The sequence below is a fragment of the Lagenorhynchus albirostris genome, chromosome 3 (assembly GCF_949774975.1).
Source record: "Lagenorhynchus albirostris chromosome 3, mLagAlb1.1, whole genome shotgun sequence".
NCBI classification, from domain to species: domain Eukaryota; kingdom Metazoa; phylum Chordata; class Mammalia; order Artiodactyla; family Delphinidae; genus Lagenorhynchus; species Lagenorhynchus albirostris.
The window spans coordinates 157,537,560-157,561,731 of record NC_083097.1 but is presented as its reverse complement, the minus strand read 5'-3'; the positions used below and the strand labels follow the sequence as shown (position 1 = coordinate 157,561,731).

General features: G+C 52.0%; 1 protein-coding gene across 12 annotated transcripts in view; it reads left to right on the top strand.

Annotated features, from left to right (window-relative positions):
• Positions 1–24,172, top strand: part of BRD4 (bromodomain containing 4) — an 81,724-nt gene that overhangs the window by 45,267 nt on the left and 12,285 nt on the right. For 4 of the 12 annotated variants that reach the window (XR_009539731.1, XM_060144569.1, XM_060144572.1 and 1 more), the window contains exons 2-11: positions 2,130–2,448; positions 6,179–6,316; positions 7,452–7,587; positions 9,217–9,506; positions 10,186–10,551; positions 11,436–11,564; positions 17,144–17,353; positions 18,104–18,303; positions 18,610–18,944; positions 20,055–20,165. Coding sequence is in view for 11 of the 12 variants with exons in the window: in XM_060144569.1 (XP_060000552.1) it covers positions 2,130–2,448; positions 6,179–6,316; positions 7,452–7,587; positions 9,217–9,506; positions 10,186–10,551; positions 11,436–11,564; positions 17,144–17,353; positions 18,104–18,303; positions 18,610–18,944; positions 20,055–20,165 (2,234 nt within the window). In the remaining variant the exon portion in view is untranslated. Of the gene's footprint in view, positions 1–2,129; positions 2,449–3,971; positions 4,044–6,178; positions 6,317–7,451; positions 7,588–9,216; positions 9,507–10,185; positions 10,552–11,435; positions 11,565–17,143; positions 17,354–18,103; positions 18,304–18,609; positions 18,945–20,054; positions 20,166–24,172 lie in introns of those variants that run through there. The other 8 variants (XM_060144567.1, XM_060144568.1, XM_060144565.1 and 5 more) reach the window with 5 other exon arrangements.

The window sequence follows — 24,172 nt, the reverse complement described above, 5'->3', positions numbered from 1 at the left end:
AGCTGTCCCTTCCCTCTTGGGTCTTGGGAGTTACCTGGGAGGGCGTAAACTCTAAATTCTTGCTGGCATCTTGAAAGCAGTTGGACATCATTAAATAGTTAAGTTTAGCATCAGATGCAAGACCACATCTAGACACCTAACTCACACTGCTGTAACACGCCCTTCCTCCAGCACTGGACAATTGCTAAGATCCAGAGTCTTTTGCATGCAGTGGCCATGGGCTGCTCCTGCACAGGTTCCCGCCCTGCGGCAGCGTTTTCCTTGGGGCAGCACTCTCTTCATGTGTGCTCTCTGGCCATTTGATAGCTAGACCTGTAATCAACCAGAGCACCCTGGAAGGAAAGCGATCTCCTTGGCCATGTCAGTTTTGTCAGGCCTCGGGCCAAGAGGTCCAGCTCTCCACAGCCCCCCATGATGAACTCACTACTGAGTTGCTTTTACATAGCAAGTTCTCCCTTGTGCTTTAAAATTCGGTAATTTGCTGGAACTGCATTTACAGAAACCACTGTGAGAACCTTGTTTCAAATTACACTTGGACTGAATTATAAAGTAATTCATCAGCAACTAGAGTGCCTAGTATGTGCTAAGTGTGTTCCAGAAAGAAAGCTGTGACAGAGACAACCAGCTTGCTGTGTTTTTTCTTGTGCCCTCTGCCTACCAGCTCCTGTGGTCCTAAAAATCTTCCCTCTTTTCCTAAGCCCTTGCCTGACTTCGTCAGCCACAGAGGTTTTCTTACCCTCACTGAACTCCTAGGTTTATTACTGGAGTTGCTCATTACATGCAGGCAGCTCCTAGCTTACTTTCAGTCTTTCTTCCTGCAGGGACTGATCATTCCTTTTTCTTGCCCTCAGAAAGGTGTCGGAAAAATAGTGCACAAAAAGTGCAGATGATCAGTACTTTTGAGCAGATGTTTCTTCTCATTAATAGAGTGAAGAAACTCGACATTCTGAGTAAGGGGTGAGTTAGTGCAGGGGTCCCCAACCCCCAGCATCAGTCCGCGGGCTGTTAGGAACCGGGTTGCACAGCAAGAGGTGAGCGGCGGGCCAGCAAGTGAAGCTTCATCTGTTTCTCCCCATCTCTCACATTACCACCTGAACCATATCCCCAGCCCCCACCCCCACCCCGCCTTCCGTGGAAAAATTGTCTTCCACAAAACCAGTCCCTGGTGCCAAAAAGGTTGGGGACCACTGGGTTAGTGTGTTTCTGAGGGACAGTTTGACATTAAAAACATGAACCCACTGCCCTGTGGTTGTCCTGTTAGAATAACTGGACAGGTGCACAAAGTCGCCCTTACAGTGATGCTCATGGTGTGTCTTGAAGCAGGTGTTGTTGAGGGCAGTGCACAGGACAGAGTGCTAATAAGGCACTGATGGAGGGGGGACGCTCATGTGCCACCCCCAAGCCCCTAGCGGATCACAGGAGGTGCCCCTCTACACCTTTATAAATAAGCTTTGAAAAGCTGGTTAATAGAACAGTAGGTCAAGTATGGATTCATTTTTATGTTACCACAGTTACCTTGTGGTATTTCTGTAATCAGCAAACATATTATTTAAGTTACCAAGAAAACGTTCTTCATAAGCGTGAGCACTCAGCAGTGGACTGCGTGGGCTAGTCAGGAGTGGGCAGCCTGGCCTTCCTGCTCCGTCCTGCCTGGCCCCCACTCACCAAGTGGAATTACTCACTTGGCTAGATGCTTCATGAACCACAAATACAAATAAGAATTTTAATGAAAACAACGTGATTTGGGGCTTGCAAATCATCCTCTCTCATACACAGTGTCCCGTAAAAGCTCTCAGATGTGAAAACTTGGTTTGTCGCATATTGTACCCACTTCCCTGTGAACTCCATAGCTCCCACAGACCCTTCCAGCTCCTGGTTGACTCTAGACTCCATGTCCCGGCCCTCGGAGTTGGTACCTGATCTCTCTTCCCTACTGGATGATGAATCTTTGAGGAGCACACTCACTGGGGCCCTTTTAGTCAGTGCATGGAGTGTCTCCCCAGCCAACCTGATCAGTCTTCACCAGAGGAGCTCAGCCTTTGGAGGCCACAGCCCTGGGGGATGTGTCATTGTGAGTGGCACCCATCTGCTGCCTGGTCTCTGATGGTAGCTTTTCTCTTCCCTTGTAGAGTGCCCAGTGAAGAATGTGATGGGATCAGTAGCATGTCTGCGGAGAGCGGCCCTGGGACGAGATTGAGAAATCTGCCAGTAATGGGGGATGGACTAGAAACTACCCAAATGTCTACAACGCAGGCCCAGGCCCAACCCCAGCAAGCCAACACAGCCAGCACCAACCCCCCTCCCCCGGAGACTTCCAACCCCAACAAGCCCAAGAGGCAGACCAACCAACTGCAATATCTGCTCAAAGTGGTGCTCAAGACACTATGGAAACACCAGTTTGCGTGGCCTTTCCAGCAGCCTGTGGATGCCGTCAAGCTAAACCTCCCTGTGAGTAACTTGGGCAGGGTCCGGGGCTGCCGTCCTCAGGTCTCCTCCTGTGTTGCTCCTGGTGAGGGTGGACCTACGGGAGGGTGGAGATGCCTTTGGAGTCATTGTGAAAAGCGCGAGGTCCAGCTCTGAACTCCAGCACGCACGAGGCCCTTGACTGAGTGGTTTCAGCAGTCCTGATGAATGGAAGTGGGGAAGGAGAGAAAACGTGCTCATTGGCCTAAATAATAACTGGTTTCTTTGATACTAGCATTCTGGGAAATATTCTGTAGAGATGTTGAAACGGGTAGAGGGCTGCTTGCAGCTTGCCTTTCAATTCCATAGGGAGCTAAAGTGGGGTCACTTGGTGGTCCGGGCCCTCCCTCCTCAGATGTGGTCAGCTCGCTTGGCCCAGTAGGTTCAGCAGACGTGGTTGGTCAGATTGTGAGAGGGACTGGCTTGCTGCAGTACCTCTTCTGGTACTGGTGCTGTCATCATCACCCAGAGCACAGGGCAGGGAAAGGTAGTAGAATAACTCCCAGGGAGCCAAGTACATGGAGGTGGCCTGGATGGAGAGAGGGAGTATGGGTGCAGCTTTGCCTCTGGCTGCCTCTGCACACCCCCTCACACCTGCCCGCCTTGTTGTGGCCATGCTGCACTTGCCTTTGTTCTTTTGTACCCCTGTTCCTCTCCTTTTTCCTTTGAGAGCTTTCCATTTGCCCACATTCCTAGCAAATGTTTCTGGAAACTCAGCTTGTACCTTTAACTGAACCTCGGGAGCAAACAGGATAAATGTGTTAATTTTTTCCTTTCTTCAAAGCATCAAGGACTAATTGTCTTTAAATTGCCCTCTGCTGTTTGCCAAATCCCACACACTGACCTGGGCGAGGGAATTGGAATCAGATGATTGTTACAGTTGACCCAGACGTGGGTTTATGAGTTAGAGCTGCATGGGTATAGGATCCTCAGCCTCTGCCAGGCGTCCGGTTTCAAGAAGGAGGGACACACCAGTGTGACCTTCTCCTTGCTTGAAAGTTGCTATGTCTGTAACAGCTGGCCGGTACTCTCTGTCCATTGAATACCCATCATATGCACTCAGGGGAAGAGAGTCAGGAGGGGGAGCTGCAGGTCTGGGTCACGAACCAACTGAGGAAAGGGTATGGGAACAAAAGAAGGGTCCTCACCAGATCTGCACTTCAGAGGTCACTCTCATCATTGACCACAATCAGGAGTAGAGGCAGCGAGCCCGTCACTGCGGGGAGTCTCTTGGGAGAGCTTGCTGTACCAGTTTCTAGCTGGGCTAATGGGCTGGGCCCTGCAGAGTCCACAGGTGAGGTGACCTTCCCAGAGCAAATGCAAAGAATGGGGAGAGAAGGAGCTGGGGGTTGGAATCCAAGGGGGGCCCACAGCTCTTATAGCACTGGAGGGAGGCGGGAGGCCAGGAGAATCAACCGCAGAGAGCAGACCCCCAAGTTTCTACGTCAGAGACTACAGGGAGGTCAAACAGATGAGGATTCCGACCTGACCCTACTGTTGGCCTTTAGGAGGGCATTGGTGACCTTAGGAAGATGTGACGCAGAAGTAGAAACCAGATTCGCGACGGTGTGAATAAGAAGGTGAGGATGTGAAGCCATCATTTCAAGAAACTTGGCTTTGAAGGGAAAGCGCGGCAGGGCCAGATGGAGGAGGGGTTGGTTTGTTACAGGAAGATGCAGAGGGTGCAGAGGCAAGGAGAGCTGAGAGGGTGAAAACTAAGGGGAACTGGGGGGCTTGAGATCCTGAGAAGACAGCATCCCAGCCAGCAGGACAGACACGGGTGGGTAGTCTGTTAGGCCAAGGGGTTTGGGAGTTTGAGGTCATTCTCTGAAGTGGAGGCCAGGCTCCCCAGGGGCCACAGTGTGACTAGATGTCACCCTCAGCAGCTCTGATGTAGGAAGAAGAGAGGTGGGAGAGCTAGGGGCTAACCCTGAGGGGTGGGGCAGGGCTGTTTGGCTGGGAGCAATGTCATACTAATGCCCAGTTTTCCAGGGACACCCCCTTCTCCAGGAAATATTAATAGGGCCACTTCAAAAAAGGGTTCATTCTTTTTCTGTTTTCTGATGCCTTCCAGATCTTTACCTGTGTTTTGGCCCCTGTTCCTTGCTGGGCTTCTTATTAGAATGCTTGTGCCTCTTTCATTCAGAACACATGTACAATTGGATTGTCATGCCCCTAAACCCCTGTCTCCCTTTCAGTCTTCCCAGCCCCCATCCTCTTTTGTCATCGTCTCACCTCCTCCTTCCTACTTTGTCCTCAACCGCTATCCTGTTGGGCCTTGAACCACTTTTGACACACTGAGGCCAATTCAAGCACCTGACACCATTCTAAGTAGACCTTTGGCCGTGGAATAAAATCTAAATTTTCCCTGGGGCAGATATATTTGGACTTGGTTCTCTTGGGAACGGTGGTCAGAGCAAATGTAACGTAGAAAGTCTGGTTCAGTCGCCCCTTGCGGCTGGGCAGGGCTGTGATCTTCGCCAGCCCTATGTGTATGCCAGTGGCTTCTGTTCCTTTCTCATGATTGTCAGAGCAACTCAGAACCTCACACCGCTTGCTCACCTTTTCAGTATTGTCCACCACTGTTCTTGGGCAGGACCTTGGTGCTTGCTAAAGCATAGGCCTGCCCCTCTGCTGTCAGGCTTCCCCTTGGACTTGGTTCTGATAACTTCACCTGAGTCTAATTGTGGGAGCTTCAGAGAATGTGGTTCTCAGTGGGGCCGGCTGGCTGTATGCAGGTCCCTCTTCTTGCCTGGCTCTCTGTGGTCCTTCCACCTGGAAACCTGAGCACTGCCTGATCTGTCCCCAAATTCTTCCTGTGGTTGATTTTAAAAATAAGCGTTTGGTTTTAGAGTAGGTTTAGATTTAGAAAAAGTTATGATGGTAGAAGAGAGTTTGATTTGAAGGGCTTTAGGACATCTACACCTGACGTCTGGCTTCTTCTGTTTAGCACTTGTAGAGTAAGATCTGAAGGTTTGAGGAGTGGGTCTGCTGCCGGGTGGGGGGTCGGGGGGCAGGGGGCAGGGAGGATTGTGTGGTGTTTTTTGTTTTGTTTTTACTAAGGATTGTGAGGGCAGTCCATTTGATTCCTCATCTGGCACTTAACCTGGTTAGTTGTTGAACTGTATCCAGATACTAGTGGATCCTTAGTGGTAGACTGCAGGTAAAAGAAATGGAAGTGCGATGAACTGAAGGTAGAGGCTTTTGCTCCTTGGTTCTTTAGTGTGACAGGAAGCAAGGGATCCAGTTGTTATGGGTGGGCTTGAATGCTGGTTCTGTAGGATTTTGCATTTTATTGATGTGGAAAATTTGAAGCAGGGAGAAAGTAGAAATTACCATGGGTTATTTTACCAGATAAGAACCACTTTTTTTTAAAGGTTGTATGCTTTCCGCATTACTTACTAAAAATGAAAGGATATTTTAACATCAAAAAAAATAGAGGAAAACATAGATCTCAGTTAAGACAGCGTAGCCTGTTCCCAGACAGGACAGTTGGCAAACTTGCACATTTTTTCTCTAAATTGCCACCCAGCTTTTAGTAATCCTTCCCTGATCCACTTTATCTTGGGGTCCCCATGAGATGGCTCACTGATACCATGGAAGAGCTTAGGTCTGCATGTCTGTAGAGTGACCTGGAGTGACATCTGCAGGCCCACCTGTGAGTACTGCATGGCTGCAGAGGTGACATTGGCCTTTTGCTCTCTCTGCTCTCCAGGATTACTATAAGATCATTAAAACACCTATGGATATGGGAACAATAAAGAAGCGCTTGGAAAACAACTATTACTGGAATGCTCAGGAATGTATCCAGGACTTCAACACTATGTTTACAAATTGTTACATCTACAACAAGGTGAGATGTGGGGGCTGATAGAGAAGGAGAAGGTAAAGGAGGAGGTGGGCATGTCTGGAACCCATTGGGCAGGGGTGCTGGGTGCAGGTGGGATCAGAGTCCAACGAGAGGAGACCATTGGCGACAGAGGTAAATGGGACCGCTGGTTTTGCCTGTGACTGGGTGTGTTTCTTTTGAGGCCAAAAACATTTTGGTCATGTTTCTAAGCTGTCCTTGTTAGCTGGAAGCGTGTGCTTCTGATACCCTTGGGACTTTGGTTCTTGAGCATGTCTAGTAGAGAAGGTGTGAAAAGGACAGTGACGACGCATTAAAAAGTCTGTTTGGATGACACAAATTGTCAGGAAGGAACCTACCAAGATATAGTTGTACAAAGGTGTGCTCAAACAGAAACCTAAATATGAGAGAGGGTACAGTGGGGCCCACCCGCCGCATCTGGAACTGTGGACATGACCATTGATAGCTAATGGCCATAGAATCAAGTGTTCCCTTACAGGGTCTTACATGTAGACATAAATATCACTTAACCCAGTAGCCAAACCATTCAGCTCGATTGTGCCTTGAAGCCAGATCATTTGTTTAAAGTCTCAGCTCTCACCACTAGGTTTAAGGGAAATGTGGACAGATGAGGTTCTCCATTTAGAGCTGAGTGGGAACAGCATGTGGCAGAGTGGGGACCCATAAGGCAGTGTGAAGTAGACATTTCCCCAAGCCCCAGTGAGCTGCTTTGGCGATATACTAGGGAACATTATTGGAGCCCTGTTCATGTATCTATGGCAAGAAATCCTGTGTAATTCAAATAATTCTAGTGAAGTTGCATTATGTCGAAGGACATAATTAGGCTCTAGTGCAAGGAGGGCCCCTGTGTGTGATTGGCAGTGCTTGATAGATACTTAAGGCATTGGGATGGTTTCTCAAGCCAGAGGTTAAAAGACTAGAGAGGCAGCAGACCTGCAGGCATATGAAGCTTCCATGATGCCAGTTAGGATAGCTATGTTTTGACCCTTTAGGGTTTAGATTGGGGAAGGACCCTGAATATGATGCTCCACACTTTGGGGCATAGGGTGGGGAGCTCTTGTTCTGTCTAGAAAGGTGGGGAGGGCTTTCCAACCCTCACCACATGTGTCTCCTCTTTTAGCCTGGAGATGACATAGTCTTAATGGCAGAAGCTCTGGAGAAGCTCTTCTTGCAAAAAATCAACGAACTGCCCACTGAAGAAACTGAGATCATGATAGTCCAGGCGAAAGGAAGAGGACGTGGGAGGAAAGAAGCAGGTAGGGTACCTTCCGTGTCCCCAGCACTATTAGCTTCACACTGAAATAGCCTGTGGCAAAGTGGGGACCCATAAAGCAGTGTGAAATGGGCATTTCCGCAAGCCCCAGTGAGCTGCTTTGGGGCTATACTGGGGAACAGTAAAGCAGGGAAATTGGCTTTATTTCTCCCTAGTCTTTGCCAGCCTTCTCCAATTTCACTGGGAGACTGGGAGTGGTGGGAAGACAACTATATTATACACTCCCTGCCTTGTTGCTGTTTGGGTATGGTGAGGCCAGGTTCATCAGGGGAACCAGCCCAGAGGGTCATATGACCATGTGACCCTCCAGCAAAGTAGGAAAAATTGAGCCTAGCCTTTTTTGATGGACTTCAGTTAAAAAGAAAGTACAACTTTTCAAAGCGTTTTTAAATTATTTGAATTCTTCATCCCACCAGTGCTATAGTCAGTCTTTGTTTTTCATTTTAGATAAATTAACCTGATCAAGGGCAGTTTTAATTAATATTCCAGTCCTAGAGCCTTAAGGTTTGTTATTTGAATTATTTATTAATACACTTGTGTTGGAGCCATGTCTGCTATTTGATAGTCTTCTGAAGTCAAGCCCTCTTTGTCTATCTTAGCACCTACCCCTGCCCCCAAGCCTGACACGGGATTCCGAAGGCCAGCTGGTAGGGAGTAGCCTACTCATGAAATGTTTCTGTCTAGGAAAAGTTTAAACAGCTGCCTTCTGCATCTTGCCATCCGCAGCTCCGTGCTGCAGAAAGGTGATGTTTGCAAGGTAGCCTGTGCTGTGAGTTGTTTGCTTCTCTAAGGAGTGGGCTTTCACGTGACTTCCTATCCCACGTGGAAGTGGTGGCTTCATGGGAGCAGAGGGGGTTGGCTAGATCCCCTGTAGTGCTGAGGGGTAGCCAAGGAGAGCTGGTCTTGAGGGTCACCCCTTAGCCATGGAACCTGCCCAGAGGCGTCCAGTATCCTTACGACCAAGGAGCCCCATCCTCCCTTCCTGGGACAAGGGGTTTGGTCTTTACATGGGGTGGATGTAGGGCCTCGTGTGTTTCGGCTCACCCACACAACTGCAGGGAGGCAGTCTGAGCCGGTCATGAAGGGCAGCAGCCGTCCAGCCTCCCCCTGTGATTCAGAGAGGTGGGGGTAGCCAATTTCCAGAAACCTTGGCCAGGGCTGCCGATTCCGTCCCTCTGCCAGAAATGCTTACTCAGAAGGCAGTGTTTCTGGGAATAAGGACAGCTCTGCCTGAAAGCACCAAGGAGCATTTTTTTGCTGTCACTGTCCTGGTGCTGACTCTCAGCGTGTGTTTCCTGTGCCTTTGGCTCAAGCCTTCATGCTCGTGAAGGGGTCTCTGTGCCTGAGTCCCCAAGTCAGGACTTGGAGCCAGGACACCCCAGGAAGTGTGGAATGTGGTGTGCCACTGCTCTCAGAGCCCCCTGGGACAGGTGGACAGATTTGGCTGAGGTCCAAGGTATTTAGGCTGTTCTGTCTCTTAGACAAATAGTTACAGAGACACTGTGTGCCATGCCCACGCCGATGTGTGCTTGCCACGTGTGGCAGTGTCCCCACAAGGTCAGCCGGCATGCAGACATGGCATCTAACCACCTGTCCCTTTTATGATTGGTAGGGACAGCAAAACCTGGCGTCTCTACGGTACCAAACACAACGCAAGCATCGACTCCTCCGCAGACCCAGACCCCTCAGCAGAATCCTCCACCCGTGCAGGCCACACCTCACCCCTTCCCCGCTGTCACCCCAGACCTCATCGTCCAGACCCCTGTCATGACAGTGGTACCTCCCCAGCCACTGCAGACGCCCCCACCGGTGCCCCCCCAGCCACTGCCCCCGCCCGCACCAGCCCCCCAGCCTGTGCAGAGCCACCCGCCCATCATCGCGGCCACCCCACAGCCTGTGAAGGTGAGCGTCCTGTGCGTGTGTGTGGCCTAGCCTGACCACTGGCTGACTCCGGTCACCTCAGCTAGATGACCCTTGCCTCCCCTTCCACTCCATTATAGTGAGGCTTACAGAAGACAGTCACCTATCCTTGCTGATGCTTCTGGCTCCCAGGGCACTTGTGGGTAGTTAGGACCTGGGGGGATCAAGCTGTGTTTAAATCAGCACAGCCTAAAAGCTGTTGTCTTGCTGACCCACAGATCCCATAATTGTGTAACACCTCCCAGGGGGTTGCTGCCCCCCTTCCCATTTCTAATTTAGACTGCATATTTGCAGATGCTGTCTAAATAGTCTCTGAAATGTGCCTCCCATGGGTGGCCAGAGTGACAGAGGTTGGCTGTGGGAGAGGTCCCTGGCATGTAGGAAACTGCTTTCAAAAGTCTCTTTGGCCTCTGGTGAGCAGATCCCACACTTAGTTGTGTGCTTTCTCCTGCCACTGGCAGGGTCCTGTCCCAGCTGCAGAACAGAGTGGTGGGACAGGGTTTCCCTGTCTTCAGTCCTTCACCTGTGGAATTTACCTTTGGGCCCTGTTCCCTGTGAGTGTTGAGACCCTAGAAAGGACCTGGCTTCAGGAGTGACCCTGAGGGCCCGCTGTGCCGGCCGCTGCCTCTGACCGTGCCTATCGCGCCTGTGCTCTCGGCAGACAAAGAAGGGGGTTAAGAGGAAAGCGGACACCACCACCCCCACCACCATCGACCCCATTCACGAGCCACCCTCACTGCCCCCGGAGCCCAAGACCACCAAGCTGGTGGGCCCCCGGCGGGAGAGCAGCCGGCCTGTTAAGCCTCCGAAGAAGGATGTTCCCGACTCGCAGCAGCACCCAGCGCCAGATAAAAGCAGCAAGGTCTCAGAGCAGCTCAAGTGCTGTAGTGGCATTCTCAAGGAGATGTTTGCCAAGAAGCACGCAGCTTACGCCTGGCCTTTCTACAAGCCCGTGGACGTGGAGGCGCTGGGCCTGCATGACTACTGTGACATCATCAAGCACCCCATGGACATGAGCACGATCAAGGTTAGTGGGTGTGCCCCTGGAGCTGGGGAACGGGCTCCCCGGGACAAGGAAGGCCAGCACCTCTGAGGCCTGTCCAAGAGGAGGGCCCAGTCTTACTAGCTGTCTAGGCTCTTCTCACCAGCCCAGGGAAGCCCAGTGCCCCCTGCTGGAGATTATGGGGACATCATCTGAGATCATGTGGTCATTTTGGTCACAGACAGCAATGCTGCCCTTTCCCTCATCTGAAGATGAGCCCTTTTGTGGCCTTGAGGCCCAGTGCCCATAGATACCTTCACTCGGTAGATGCTCCTGGAGAGTTTGGGGAGTGGTGACTTTGCCAGGCTCTATGTCATGAAGAAGGCCTTGGTGTCTCTTAGTAAAGGGCACACAAGTGCTGGCATTTTCACTGTAGTATTCTGAGGCCTTTTTGGTTTTGTTTATTTTAAGCCTTTTGGCACTTTTTTCCTTCTGAGAGTGGAGTAAGCCTGCCCAAACGTGGGATGGGCAGAGCAGGGGACATTGCTGTGTTCCTTTTGACCAGCCCTGTCCGATGTCACCAGGACAAGTACAGGCCAAGTCAGAACTGGGCCCAGCCCTCCCTTTGCAGTTCTGGCTTAAGCAGTACCTCTGTGGCTTCTCTGTCCACTTGCCTTTTAGCCAGGCACAGTGGGTGGGTTTGGATGCTAGCAGGGCAGTTCCTCGCCCTGAGACTTGGTGTTGGAGTATCTCCTTGTCCACCTGGTGCTGAGAACTGGGGTGATAACCTCTCCCCACTATGGTCTGGGTTAAACCCAGAGCCATTGAGAAGTTGACTTGCTCCTTCCTACAGGCAGCCCTCCTTGCTGCCACCTCCCCATTGGAGTAGGGGCAGCCATGGCTAACCAGGACCCGTCCTGTCTTTCTAGTCTAAACTGGAGGCCCGTGAGTACCGTGATGCTCAGGAATTTGGTGCCGATGTCCGATTGATGTTCTCCAACTGCTACAAATACAACCCTCCTGACCATGAGGTGGTGGCCATGGCCCGCAAGCTCCAGGTGAGGCTCTGGGGGAGCTCCGGGTGTGGGATCCTGCAGAGGAACAGGCTGGCTGGGGTCCTGGGTGGGCCAGGCCACTATGGGCCTTGGCAGATTTTGTCACTTGCTTTGGTATAATGCCATGTTGCTTTGGAAGAGTGGACTAAAGTCAGAATAACACATAAATTTTACATTAGGATTATTTCCTTATAATTAAAGCAGGGTGGTTGGTTATGGTCTTGGGCATTTTGGATTTTGGGGTGTTCCACTGAAAACCCCCCACCCCCCTGCATTCGGTTGCCCTTGGCTGGAAGAGTGCGTGTCCTGTGCATGGCCCAACCTCTTCTCCAAAACAGACCTGTCTCAAGTCGGCGAGGGACACTCTTGCCAGGTAGACAGTTTGTCACAGTTCTGAGCTGAAGTAACTGCCCAACTGTGGGCATTTCTTCACCAGAGCCTTGAAAGCCTTTGTTTGCCTTCCCGCTCCAGGGCGGCTGCTTCTAGATGTTCTGTGTGGCCATGATGCACTAATGGGTGGGATTCGTAACCCCTTCAAGTTGATTCTGGGTGATGTACGCTGTGGAGTGCACACATGGGTGGAAGGGAGGGGCAGATTACAGCATAAATATGTGAACTAACTCCACTTTTTTCTATTTAAAAAAAAAAAGGAAAAGCATATACCCAAATTTAAACAGAGACATATATTTGGGTAGAACAATGAGGAGTTAAAAATTATGGAGAAAAAAGTCGATATTTAGTACTGTTATAATCTGTTTTATTATTATTTGAAATTACACATAATAAAAATTCCCAGCCTCTTCTCCCCAAGGTCCCACGTTGCACTTCTGCTTTCAGGGTCAAAGCAGACTGTGGGCTGAGCCACCTGCTGTCACAAGGTACAGGTCCAGTCTGCACATCCCACATCAGGTCCTCTCCTGGCACCTGGGTGGGCCTTTCTCAAACCAGGCTTTCTCAGCCATCTGTGAAATGCTTCCAGAAGCAAGGCTTGCAAAAGGCCTCTAGTGACCTGTGGGTTGGTGTCTATCAGAGGTCACCTGAGCCCTGCTTGCCCACCTGCCTTCCAGCTCTGTTAACTCCACACGTTGTCATGCATTCACCAGCATAGTGTCTCCTATGTCATCATGTTGGAGCCAAGGCATGGTCCTCTTTGTTCTTTCACTGCAGCCTGTCTGGGTTAGCCTTTAGTGCTCTGAAACTCTAGGTGTTTAAAAAAAAAAAAAACTTACTAGCATGGATCTGGCTGTCGTTAAACACACACTCAGACTTGAAGGTTTGTATTTCTGCTGGCTGTTTATTAGTTTTATTTTATCTGAGGTTTTTTGTTTAGTTCTGTTTTATGTTTTTGGAAGGGGGACTCTCTTTAATTCAGTGCTATGTTGTCTGCTTTCTTCACAAAGCTTCCTTTTTCAGTATTTACTTTTGCATTTCCCATCCTTGAAGCAGATCAGGGTTTATAACTTTTCTGCAATTCTCATATGTAGCCACTAGGTGGCAGTGGTGCCCAGAGAGAGAGGGGGAGGGAAGGGGAGAGGAGAGAGGAGAGAGGGAGGGAGGCACACCCACCCCCTTTCCCCATTCTCTCTCCCCTTCTCCTCCCTGAGGACTTGGATAGCATTTGCCCAGATTAATACCCATGCCCTTTATTTGCCCTCATGCAAACAGCTAAACCAAAACAAGTTCTCTGTCAGCACCAAAGATCACTATTTTGAGCGACTTTATTTAAAAAGAAGAAAGAAGATATTCTCTGATATATTTTAGCTCTTCGTCTTCCGAATTTTTGTGCCTGTTGTAAGGCTTTTTTTTGTTTCTTTTGCTTTTTTTTCCTTCTGGGAGTGGCATGAGCATGCCCAGACACGGGATTTGCTCATAGCAAGGGCACTGAGATATTTGCCACAAAGCAGCCTCTTTTCTAAACATTGACTCCAGACACCAGGCTGGATGGGACAAGGTCCTTGCTCTCGAGGAGGGTCCACTTCAGGTGGGGGGAGGGGGCAGTGCGCAGTGGGCCACTCAGCACGAGGCTGCCTCTGCCCCCAGCTTGCTTTGTCCCTTGCAGGTTGGGTCTCCACGCTGTTGCAAGTAACATGCCAGGAGGCAGGTGGGGGTGCCTGATTCAGCCCAGTTGACGTGGCAGGCCCCCTGTGTGGACTTTTCCTCTAGAAGGCAGTTCCTGTATTTTGTAGCATCTTGAGCTGTGTTTTCTTCTTTCTTTCGAAGCTTTCTAGGATCAGCATGGTTTAGGTGGCAAGATTACCCACTGGGGAGGAGGAGTAACAAAATCCCAGCCCTTGTTTGCCTCAGTAAGAGGTGTTGGGATCTACTGTCTCTTAATTAGGCTGTGACCAAAGACTGGGATTTACCCAGAAAGTTTTACGGGAAATGATCCACTTTATATTCCTCTTTCAGCCTGTAAATTCTGGGCCTTTAGAAAACCCACATCCCGCCACCTGGCAGCTGTGGTCACAAAGATAGTCAGGAGCCCCTGGGCTCAGGGTTTCCTTGGGAGCCTGAGTGTGGCTTGAGCTGAGGGCTGCTAGCCTAGCTGCTGGGCCCAGAGCTGCTGGTGGTACTGTCCTCTACCCTCTGTTCTATTGTGAAGTGAGGAGTAATTTAGGAAGTTTTGCACCTATGTGGATTACCAGAGTTTTATTTTGAGAGAAAGTGCAAATTCATGGTGGTACGCAATTGTTTTTACGGCAAGGAAAAAAAATTAAACTGAGAAAAGTGTGTTGGGGTCCTGCATTAGATCCGAGAGGTAGGAAGCTTGTGAAGCGTGTGTGAGAGTGTGTTTGTGTATCTGAGTGTTCACTCACGGCCGCATCCCCACCACCTGGCACCTCGTGTGCCTCCACAGCCTACATTGTACTCCCCACCTCTGTGCCCTGGTTTTGCCCAGGTATGGCTAAGCCTCACAGCAGTATCCAGGCATGGCCAAAGAGGGGCCGACTGGGCAACACCTTGGGTCTCCACCTGTGCTCAGCTGCAGGCTGATTTGCCTGGGAGTCTTCGGACACTGCAACCTCCCAGCACCTGAGCATCTCTGTTTCACTAAAGGGGAAGGCGGGAGCTCCCTCCATGAATCTGATGTAGCCCAGAGTAGATGGCCCTGGTCAACATTCCAGCGAGAGGAGATACTTACTCTCTGAAACCAGTGTTCTTTCTGATATTGAGAATTGCGACATGGCTCAGATTCTTGGAGTGGGGTGGAGGTAATGTCACACCAGGCGGAGTAGATGGGTTCATCTGAATATACTGCCAGCTCTGGTGCAGGAGCCCTGAGCCCCTGCTCCCCTGGTGGGTGCTGGTTGTTGGTGTTCACTGCTCCTTTCTGTCACCGTCCTCCCTCATGACATACTTGCCCTGGGTGCATCTCATCGGGTTTTACCATCCTCTTATCTGCCCCCACGCCCCTTTGATCTTTCTTTTGTACCATCCTCCTGGGTGTCTACAGCTATTGTCCTCCTCTCATTCTTAGGTCTCAAGTTCCCCAAAGGCTCTTTGCCACCCCTTGCTGTTTCTACCTTAGCACTTACGGCACTGTACAACTGTTTGTGTTCACCCCTTCAGGACAGGGAGTACATCATTCTTGTTTGCCACAGAACAGGTGCAAGTCTCAGCCACTTGGGAAGGTTTTCTGCAGCAGCCCTTAGCTCATTGGCACACAGGCCCGAGTGTGTTTCCCAGTATGTCCCCCACTTGGGCTGATGCAGGTGGGAGGATGATGGGTCATTCAGCTGGGCACAGCCAGGAGGCAGGCAACCTACCTGGCTTTTGTCTCATGCTCCTTGCTGTTTGGTCTTGGGGCTTTGGGAGGGCAGGGACCAGAAGCAGCTGGGGAGGGGAAGGAGGGCTTAGGGCAGGTGCCACCCCCATTTCTACAACAGTCACAGCCTGTGGGTCAGGAACAGGGATGTCCTTGTGGTAAGGGTAGAGCTGTCTGGCAGCTGGTGTTGGGGGCTAGGTTCACAGACCAGTGGCACGAGATAGCTTCCACTTGGTAAAGTGTCACCTCCCAGCAGCGCCAAGTGCTTGGCCCTGCTTGCCACCCTTCTCCCTTCTTGGGGTCCTGATGCCCTACCACCTTCTTAGACACATTTCTCTAAGAGCAGGCCTGGCTCTTTCAGATGCTCATGTGGGTCAGTCATGGACCTGAGCCTGCCCACATCCAGGGCACTGTGAGCAGAGAGGGTCTTGCTCACCTGGTCTGAAGGCCCCCTCTCCCTGGCAGCTTGAGTGATAATGGTATCTGGTCATCCCTCCTGTTTGTCTTCTCTGTTGCTCTCAGATCTGCTCCATGATTTATTTCTGATTAAATTAGAAAGTTTTTGCCTTTCTAGTACTTAAACTGAAAACCACTCAGATAGCAGAGTTCAGGCAGCACCTTGCTGAGAGGAGAACCTGCCTTGGAGGAGGCCGAACCTGAGTAGTCTGGAGGGGAGGGGACAGTACCACAGTTGTGTGGAATGCCTGCCCTGCTGCCCAGGTCACTCATTTCCAGTTTCCTGGGGGCGGGGAAACCTGAAGCTGCATTCCAGAGACATCAGGAGAGTCTTGTAGGGTGGGCTCTGTCAGATACACTCAAGTTTGAAATACCAGCCTTGGAGCTCTACCCCACAGCCCTTCTGGGCCATGCTGCTCTCTCCAACATGGATTCACACTTGAGGAAGGCCCCCCCTTCTGTTATGTGAGTTGCTGTGTTAACTGACTTATTCCAGGCTTAAAGCAGGTCTCAAAATCCTACTGGAAAACCAGGTCTCAGGAGCTACTGGGGTGGGATCCTATGCTCAGTAAGCCCAGGGTCTCTGCTCACGTTGCTTGCACCTCACAAGGCTGGCTGTCTCCCATAGCCTATTCTCAGCATCCCATATCTCGTCTATAACTTTCTCACATTTCTGGTGTACCCTGGAGATGCCTTAGGCAGTGGCATGGCCCTGCTCAGTGTTGTGCCCACTACAGCGAGGACTTGATCTCCTCACAGGCTGTGGGCTCTGTGCTGGGCACACTCCCACCTTGGGACCTTTGTTCCCTCTGGAACTCTAAAACTGCAGACCCCACCCGCTCCCTATGGGAATGTGAACCGTAAGACCCCTGTTCTGTTCACTGTTGTGTCCTGGTGCCCGGCCCACCGTCTGGAAGGCTCCCTTGAGATGTGCTGACTGAATGAGCATCAACCTGATGGGAGCCTCAGAGCACTCTTTCTGTGGGTCCTGTCCGGGCCTGCCATCTGTCAAGGATCCCCAGACTGATGTCCTCATTGGGCTGGCTATCTCCTGTGATGTGAGTCACCTGTCCTTACCTCAGCTGTGTCTCCCAGGGAGTCGGTGCCAGGCCATGTCGGGAGCACCTTTCTCCCCAAAGTGAGATTTGAAAGAGGAGTGTTGAAAGGGTTATCAGGGGGCCCTTGCCAGCCCCTCGCCTTAGTGATAAGGAAGGGGGTCACCATTGACTCAGCCCTCTTTGTTTCCTGTTGAGTCACCCCCAGCAGCCAGGGATAGTGTGACGCTGGGCCACAGTCCAGGCACCCCCAGGGCACCCAGCAGCCCTCATGGGCACAGCTTCCCCCTACCCCTCATCTCCAGGATGTGTTCGAGATGCGCTTTGCCAAGATGCCAGATGAGCCCGAGGAGCCTGTGGTGGCTGTGTCCTCCCCAGCGGTGCCACCGCCCACCAAGGTTGTGGCCCCGCCCTCATCCAGTGACAGCAGCAGCGATAGCTCCTCAGACAGTGACAGCTCCACTGATGACTCCGAGGAGGAGCGAGCCCAACGACTGGCTGAGCTCCAGGAGCAGGTGAGGACACAGGCAGCCCCATTTTCAAACCACAACCCCCCGCCACCCCCTACCTCCCCCCGCCCCAGCATGAGTTCCAGCATGAGCAGAATTCCCACTGGTCCCCTTGTGCCAGGTCAGGTGCATATTGTTCATACTTAAATGTACACTGTGGGTATGGAGATGGGGTGACGTGGCCGTTCCCTGGGCAGAGGTGAGGCTTTTGTATCCTTCTGGTATCTGGAAGAAGGAGGCCGAGTCAGCATATGGTGCGTCTCTTCTGGGGCTTCCAGGATGCTCCTCTCTCTACAAGCTGACCATTAGGCCTTTAGTGCCCACATGTGTCTATGCGCTCTATTTTTTTTTTTTTTAATATTTATTTATTTGGCTACGCTGGGTCTAGTTGCTGAGTGCGGGTTCTTTGTTGCGGCATGTGGGTTCTTTTAGTTGCCACGTGCAGGCTCTAGTTCCCTGACCTGGGAATGAACCTGTGCCCCCTGCATTGGGAGCGCAGAGTCTTAACCACTGGACCACCAGGGAAGTCCCTGTCTATGCACTCTTGCCCAGCCTCTTTAGGGATCCTCTTCTTGGAACCAGCATGGTCATGGGGCTTGAGTGGCTCCTCTGACAAGGAGGACACTGGGCCACCCTGGGAGTTCAGGGTCTGGGTGGGCATGGGCACTTTGGATATCTAGTGAGACGGCAGGTCGTGGAGCTGAGGGCCAGAGACCAGGGTGACGGGATTGTGTGTCTTGCTTGTCTGCTCCACAGCTCAAAGCCGTGCACGAGCAGCTTGCAGCCCTTTCACAGCCCCAGCAGAACAAACCAAAGAAAAAGGAGAAAGACAAAAAGGAGAAGAAAAAAGAAAAGCACAAAAAGAAAGAGGAAGTGGAGGAGAATAAGAAAAGCAAAGCCAAGGAACTTCCTCCCAAAAAGACCAAGAAAAATAATACCAGTAACAACAACACAAGGTCTGTGGGTCACCCCTACCCCCACCAGTGCCCCTAGTCCAGATGGGGACAGTGGGGAGGGAGGCTGCCTCTCTGCTCTTTTTTCTGGGATGGGCCTTAGAGGGAGAGAGGATAGCAGGTAGCATGGTGCAGGTGGCAAGACAAACCAGAGCAGCCCCCCAGTTCACCATTTGTGGTCTCAACTGCAGCCATGTGCTCCCAGGAAGGTGCTGCCAGTGCCCCCTGTTTCCTGTGAAGACCACTGGGTGGGGGTGTGGAAGCCTCCCCAAGCCCTAAATGGAGAGATATGTGCCCACCTTCCCCCAGGGACCCATTCTTAATGGTGTCTGCATCACCCCATCGTAGCAAGAAGGAGCCAGCACCCATGAAGAGCAAGCCCCCTCCCACATATGAGTCGGAGGAAGAAGACAAGTGCAAGCCCATGTCGTATGAAGAGAAGCGGCAGCTTAGCCTGGACATCAACAAGCTTCCTGGTGAGAAGCTGGGCCGCGTGGTGCACATCATTCAGTCGCGGGAGCCCTCACTCAAGAACTCCAACCCCGACGAGATCGAGATTGACTTCGAGACCCTGAAGCCATCCACCCTGCGTGAACTGGAGCGCTATGTCACCTCCTGTTTGCGGAAGAAAAGGAAACCTCAAGGTGCCCTTGGGCACCCTGGGGCGGTGGCGGGGGGTGGTGTTCCCAGTCCTGGGTGAGGGAGAGGGCTGGGCAGATGGGCCAGGCTGCTACCCTTGCACCTCTAGTAGTGAGGCCCCTGTTGGCACCTTCAGGTAACTTTGCCTTCCAGTCTCGGCCCTCATTCTCTGCAGGCTTGCTTTCCTTCCGATTATAAAATCTGCATTCTTGACATAGAAACCTCTGAAGGTTTGTGACATCAGACTCAGCCCTAGGCTTATTGGTGCCTTTGTTGATCTCTCTGGCTGCTGGCCATCTGCGGTCCACCTGCACCTAGGTGTCCTAAGCCTTGCTCTGAGCAGCAGCAGCTTTCGTCCTTGGCTTCCTGCCTCTGAGTCTTCCCCAGAAGCCACCCCCCTGCGTCTTTGGGGTCTCTGGGCATGGGGGGTGTGGCTAGGAGGAAAGGCATTAAGTTGGCACTGTGCCTGCCTGCTGTCTTCTCTAGCTCGGTGTGACACCCCCCCTCCCCCACCCCCAGGTCTTCCAAGCAGCTCTTTTGTGTTATCAGTGCCTTGTCTTGGCTCACAGCTTTTGCGTTAGAACCAGTAGGACTTAGGATCCACATCAGGGCTTTGCACACAGCCTTCATTCCAGCCCGGACTGACTCCTGGGGTCCTTGGCACACACACACACCCCATCCTCCGCCCAGGGTGCCACACAGTGACACTTGCCTCAGTCTGCACACTGAGGTGCTGGGAGATCCCTTGGGGCTCTTTCCTTGTCTTGTTTTGTCTTTGACTGTCATGTCCCCTTTAGGTCCTCTTTACCCACTGTCAGAAAAGTAGCTGAGGGAGCATAATCACAGCAGTCCCTTGTGTTAGAGAATTCCCTCCTGCCCTGGTCTCTTAATCCTTGATGAACCCTGTAAAAGGGTACTTTGAGAGATTGGAGGGACCTTGAAAGTCCAGTGTAAGCCAAGTGTTTGGCTGGCATGCATGGTAGGCTAGCTGCTTACCATTGGGAAATGTGGGTCTGGCCGGGGTTCGGAAGGATTGCAGCCGGCCGTTAGGAGCAGCCTTCGGGCTCATGGGACTCAGGGCCCTGCCTGACTCTGTCCCTGTTGCTTTATTGCAGCTGAGAAAGTTGATGTGATTGCTGGCTCCTCCAAGATGAAGGGCTTCTCATCCTCAGAGTCGGAGAGCACCAGCGAGTCCAGCTCCTCTGACAGCGAAGACTCTGAAACAGGTTAGGTGTCTAACTTAGAGTCTTGTCGGAATCCTGCCTGTGCTCCATCCTGTGTCCAGGCTACCAGAGACCAGAGATGGCAGTCATAAGAACTTGCTGGGCCCTCCCATCTGTCCATCTACTTGGTCACCATGTTAATCTCTAACTGGGGGCGGGGGTAACCCTGCACCTGCCCCCACACTACCCTCGACCTGGGCTGGGGCAGGGAAGACAGGTAGCCAGGGGTATTGACACTGCAGAGACCTGAGAAAGAAGGGGTGGGAGCAGATGATGGAATTGATCTTAGCGTGAGCCTGCCCAGCCTCACAGTCTTCCGTGTGTCACAGTTGCATGCAACACAGCCCTTTCAGGTGATGTGATTTGGCAGGTGTGGAGCAGCCTGCTTTTGGCCCTGCTGTTCCTGGGGCTTAGGGCACTGCCATCCCCCCCATAGTGTGCTCACTGCTGCATTGGCTACTCCTAACTGCACGCACTTGGACATGCGTGTCCTGTACCTCTTAACAGTTCCTTCTCTCCATGCTCCATGGGCGTGCATTTGTATCCACTGGTGCGCCTGAGCAGCAGCTTTGACACGGGAGGTGGGGGCAGGTGAGATGCTGAGAGCTGTGCCAGTGGTGGGGAAGGGGACCTTTCCTCCAGATACAAGCCCTCCTGGTTATTCTCAGGGGAGCAGATGCTCAGACTGGCCCAGAGGAGAGGCTAGGGAAGAAGCCTGGTGACTAGCCTGTTCTGTGAGGTGGAGCTGGCCTTCTCTGGGTGAGCAGAGTTGTCCCTGGGCAGGTCTAACTCTATCAGCTGAGCAGACAGTCTGTGGACCACCCGCGAGCCTGCCCTGGGACCCTGGATGTGCCCCTCCAGGCAGGCTGCAGTGTGCACATCCACAGTGGGAAACGTGTGTTTGGGCAACGAAGACTCCTGGCATATTCTTTCATGTACCTATTTTATCCCTGATATTTTATTTTAACTGGAAATAAATGATAAGCTCCACTTTGGTCACATAAATAATGTGACCTGGTGGTGCCAAGGAAGTTTGAGGATCATTTGCAGCAGTTGGAAAGAGTGAAGCTGCCCTGAGGTGTGTGGGTCCACAGGTCCTCCTGTGGGCTCAGCCTGCCTCTGTCCAGGGAAGCTGGGGACAAGGGGGCCTCTGGGTCTTGTCACTGCTCCTCTTCCCTTTTATAGTAAGGACACCAGGTTTCCCAAGTGTTGGGGGAGGGCTCAGGACTACCTCATTTTCAGTGGGGCCAAAGTGACATGAAAGTCATTAAGTATATTCTGTATTTATTGAGCTCCTATTGTATGCAAAGATTGCTGTGAGTAGTTTGCCGGCTGCCTCTTTTTCCATCCTTAACCATTTTTTCTTTCTTCCTAACCAGCTCCCCCTTCCATTGCTTTTTTAAACCTGTCTACCAGCAGGGGGCGCCGCATCTGGTGCTTGCTCAGGCAGAGCTGGCCCCAGGCCAGGGCCCAGTGCCCTTAAAAGGGTGAATGGCCATATTCTTGGGCTCAATTAGCATTCCTGGTGGCTGCTGACTTCTCACTTTCAGTGCCAGCCAAGCCTCAGGTTTGTCTTTCCCTCTGGGATTTTGTACCTCCTGCATTTTCTAGCAGGCTGTTTCTACTAGGGGTTTCATAGCCTTTTCTCCTAAGGATCTGAACAACCAAAGAATACCCCAGAGGTTGAAATTGGCAGCGGACCTGATAGCTAAAACAGCATGGTTTGGCCCCACCCACTGTGGCACCTTAGGGGGCCATGACCATCACACCTGATGTCCCCGTTGCGAATCTGTGACTGTGGCCTTTGTCCCTGACTCCTGAGCTTCTGAGCGTCCTACAGCCCGCCTGCTGCCGCCTGCTGTGGAGTGACCATGACGGTATTTCTAGCAGCTCCCTGCTGCTGCCGAGATTTTTTTTTTTTCCCTCCACATTTTTCCCCCTTTTAAAGAAGCTGGAAGGATTGTGCAACAAGTAATCTGAGAGTCCTGGGAACAGCTGTCCTGGCAGGAAGGAGGGCAAGATTTACAGTCTCAGAGCCGCCAGCCTGCAGGCTCCCAGGCTCCGGCAGTCCAGCCCTGGCGGCTCCCTCGGCTGCCTCCAGCTCCTTCCTCTTCCCAGGCACCCTCCCCACCTTGGGTTTTACGAGCCTCTCTTTTGTCTTCGTGGTCCTGACTTTTCCTTTGCCTTCTGTGTGCGCTGGAGAGCTCTGTCGGAGGCCAGCTGAGAGCTTTTACTCTTGGGAGGGACCCACCCTATAGGTTTGTGCCCTGCAGCTCAGATGCTACAGGTTCCAAAGTGGGAGCCTGTGCCCTGGCACCACTGAATGTGGCCATCTGCCACCCCCATCCTGCACAGGAACCTGCACTTGCTCTCCGGGCAGCTCCTCCAGCAGCTGCTCGTGCTGGGTCCATGGAGCTGGGTAGATTTCTCTGACCAGTTACAGGTGGTTCTGCCTTGTGGGGGATGGGGCCTGGTGGGGGGCATTGAAGGTATTTCTCTTGGTGTTTGGGGGCTTAATTGTTTTGCCCTTCTTGTTCTTGTGTTTCCATTTGGATTAGTGCTGAAATTCCTAAGGGCCTATATTTGTCAGTTCTGCCGACACAGCCCTGAGACATGAATCACCAAAAGAAATTGAACCAGAGGCACTAAGTTGGGGCTAGGGCAGTGGTACGTGGACTCCTCTCTGGCCACTGTCCATAGACAAGGATGCTGCTAGCTGCTCAGGACATGGGGGCTGGTCCTTGGGGCAAGGCCGCTTTAGGGAGGCAGTGCATCCACAGACTGGGGCAGAGGGGGTGTTTCTTTTCCAGCTCTGTCCCAGGCCACTGTGTGTTCCTCCTCCTGTTCAGGAGCATGCAGCACTGCTGGCCAGTCCCACGACATCTTTTGAACCCAGCTGTTACTTGAGTCGTGGTCTTCCACTGAGCTTTGATTCTGGTTAAACTCTGAATCAGCTTGAGGGACAGAAGGTGGTGGTACAAGTGCCACCCTCCCACTGCCCCTGAGCCATCTTAAGCTTTCACCCCATCACATTGCTGATGTCTGGCTCTTCCCAAATGCCACCCACAGATCTTTATGGGCAGGGGTGGCCACACAGTTCCTGTCACTCTCAAGAGCACCCCTGGCCTGGGCTGGGACAGGAGTTCAGGGAATTCTCTTGGACTTGATTTTGGTCTTTTAGTTGCGGAGGGAGCACACTTCAGCTATTTTAGTCTCCTGGTTTCCTTTTCCCAGGATCGGAGCATGTGGGTGTTTCTTAATAGCTCCAAGGGGAAAAGGAATGCTTGATGTTTTGGAAAGATTTGAGCTGGAAAGTGCAGACAGAGGCCATGGGGCATTCTTCCCAGACAACCAGCCTCAGCTTCCGACCCCCTGGGGTCCTGGAAGGACTCAGTTCCAGTCCCATCTTGGGGCCTGCTGCTGCCCACTCCAAGGGTGTGACGCACGCTCTTGGGGAGGGGGTAAGTCCCCTGGTGGGGGTGGGGGTAGGAAGAGATCTGGAGGACGGGGCTATAGCCAGTCTGCCTGCACTGCCAGGTGACCCTCACACTCCCACACACACGCAGGGACGGATTTTAGGGCTTCATGGGCGAAGGTGAGCCTTGTGGAATGTGCCTTGAATGAGAGACCGGCCGGTGGGCGGGTTTTTCCCACATGCGCACTTGGGGACCATGGGAGTGCAGTGTTGGTTGCATCTGTGACTCTAACAGAAGCATCTGCTCTGCTATATGGGTGGGAACGAGCCCCACACCCCCTCCCCCATCAAGGGGAGCTGCATTCGATGCCTGGGACAAAGAAGGGACAACTTTCTTTCTCAACCTGTTTTTATTTTTTTTTTTCTTCCTTAACAGTGTATGTAACTGGCTCCTCTTTTTATAATTTTTTTTGGTTTGTTTCTTGCGGTTTATAGGAATGCAGAGGTTGAGGCTGTTAGCTAGAGGTCCTGCACTCCATATCTTTCTTAGGGTCTTTTCCTACCTCCACCCAAGCCCTGAGGAAGGGTCAGCATC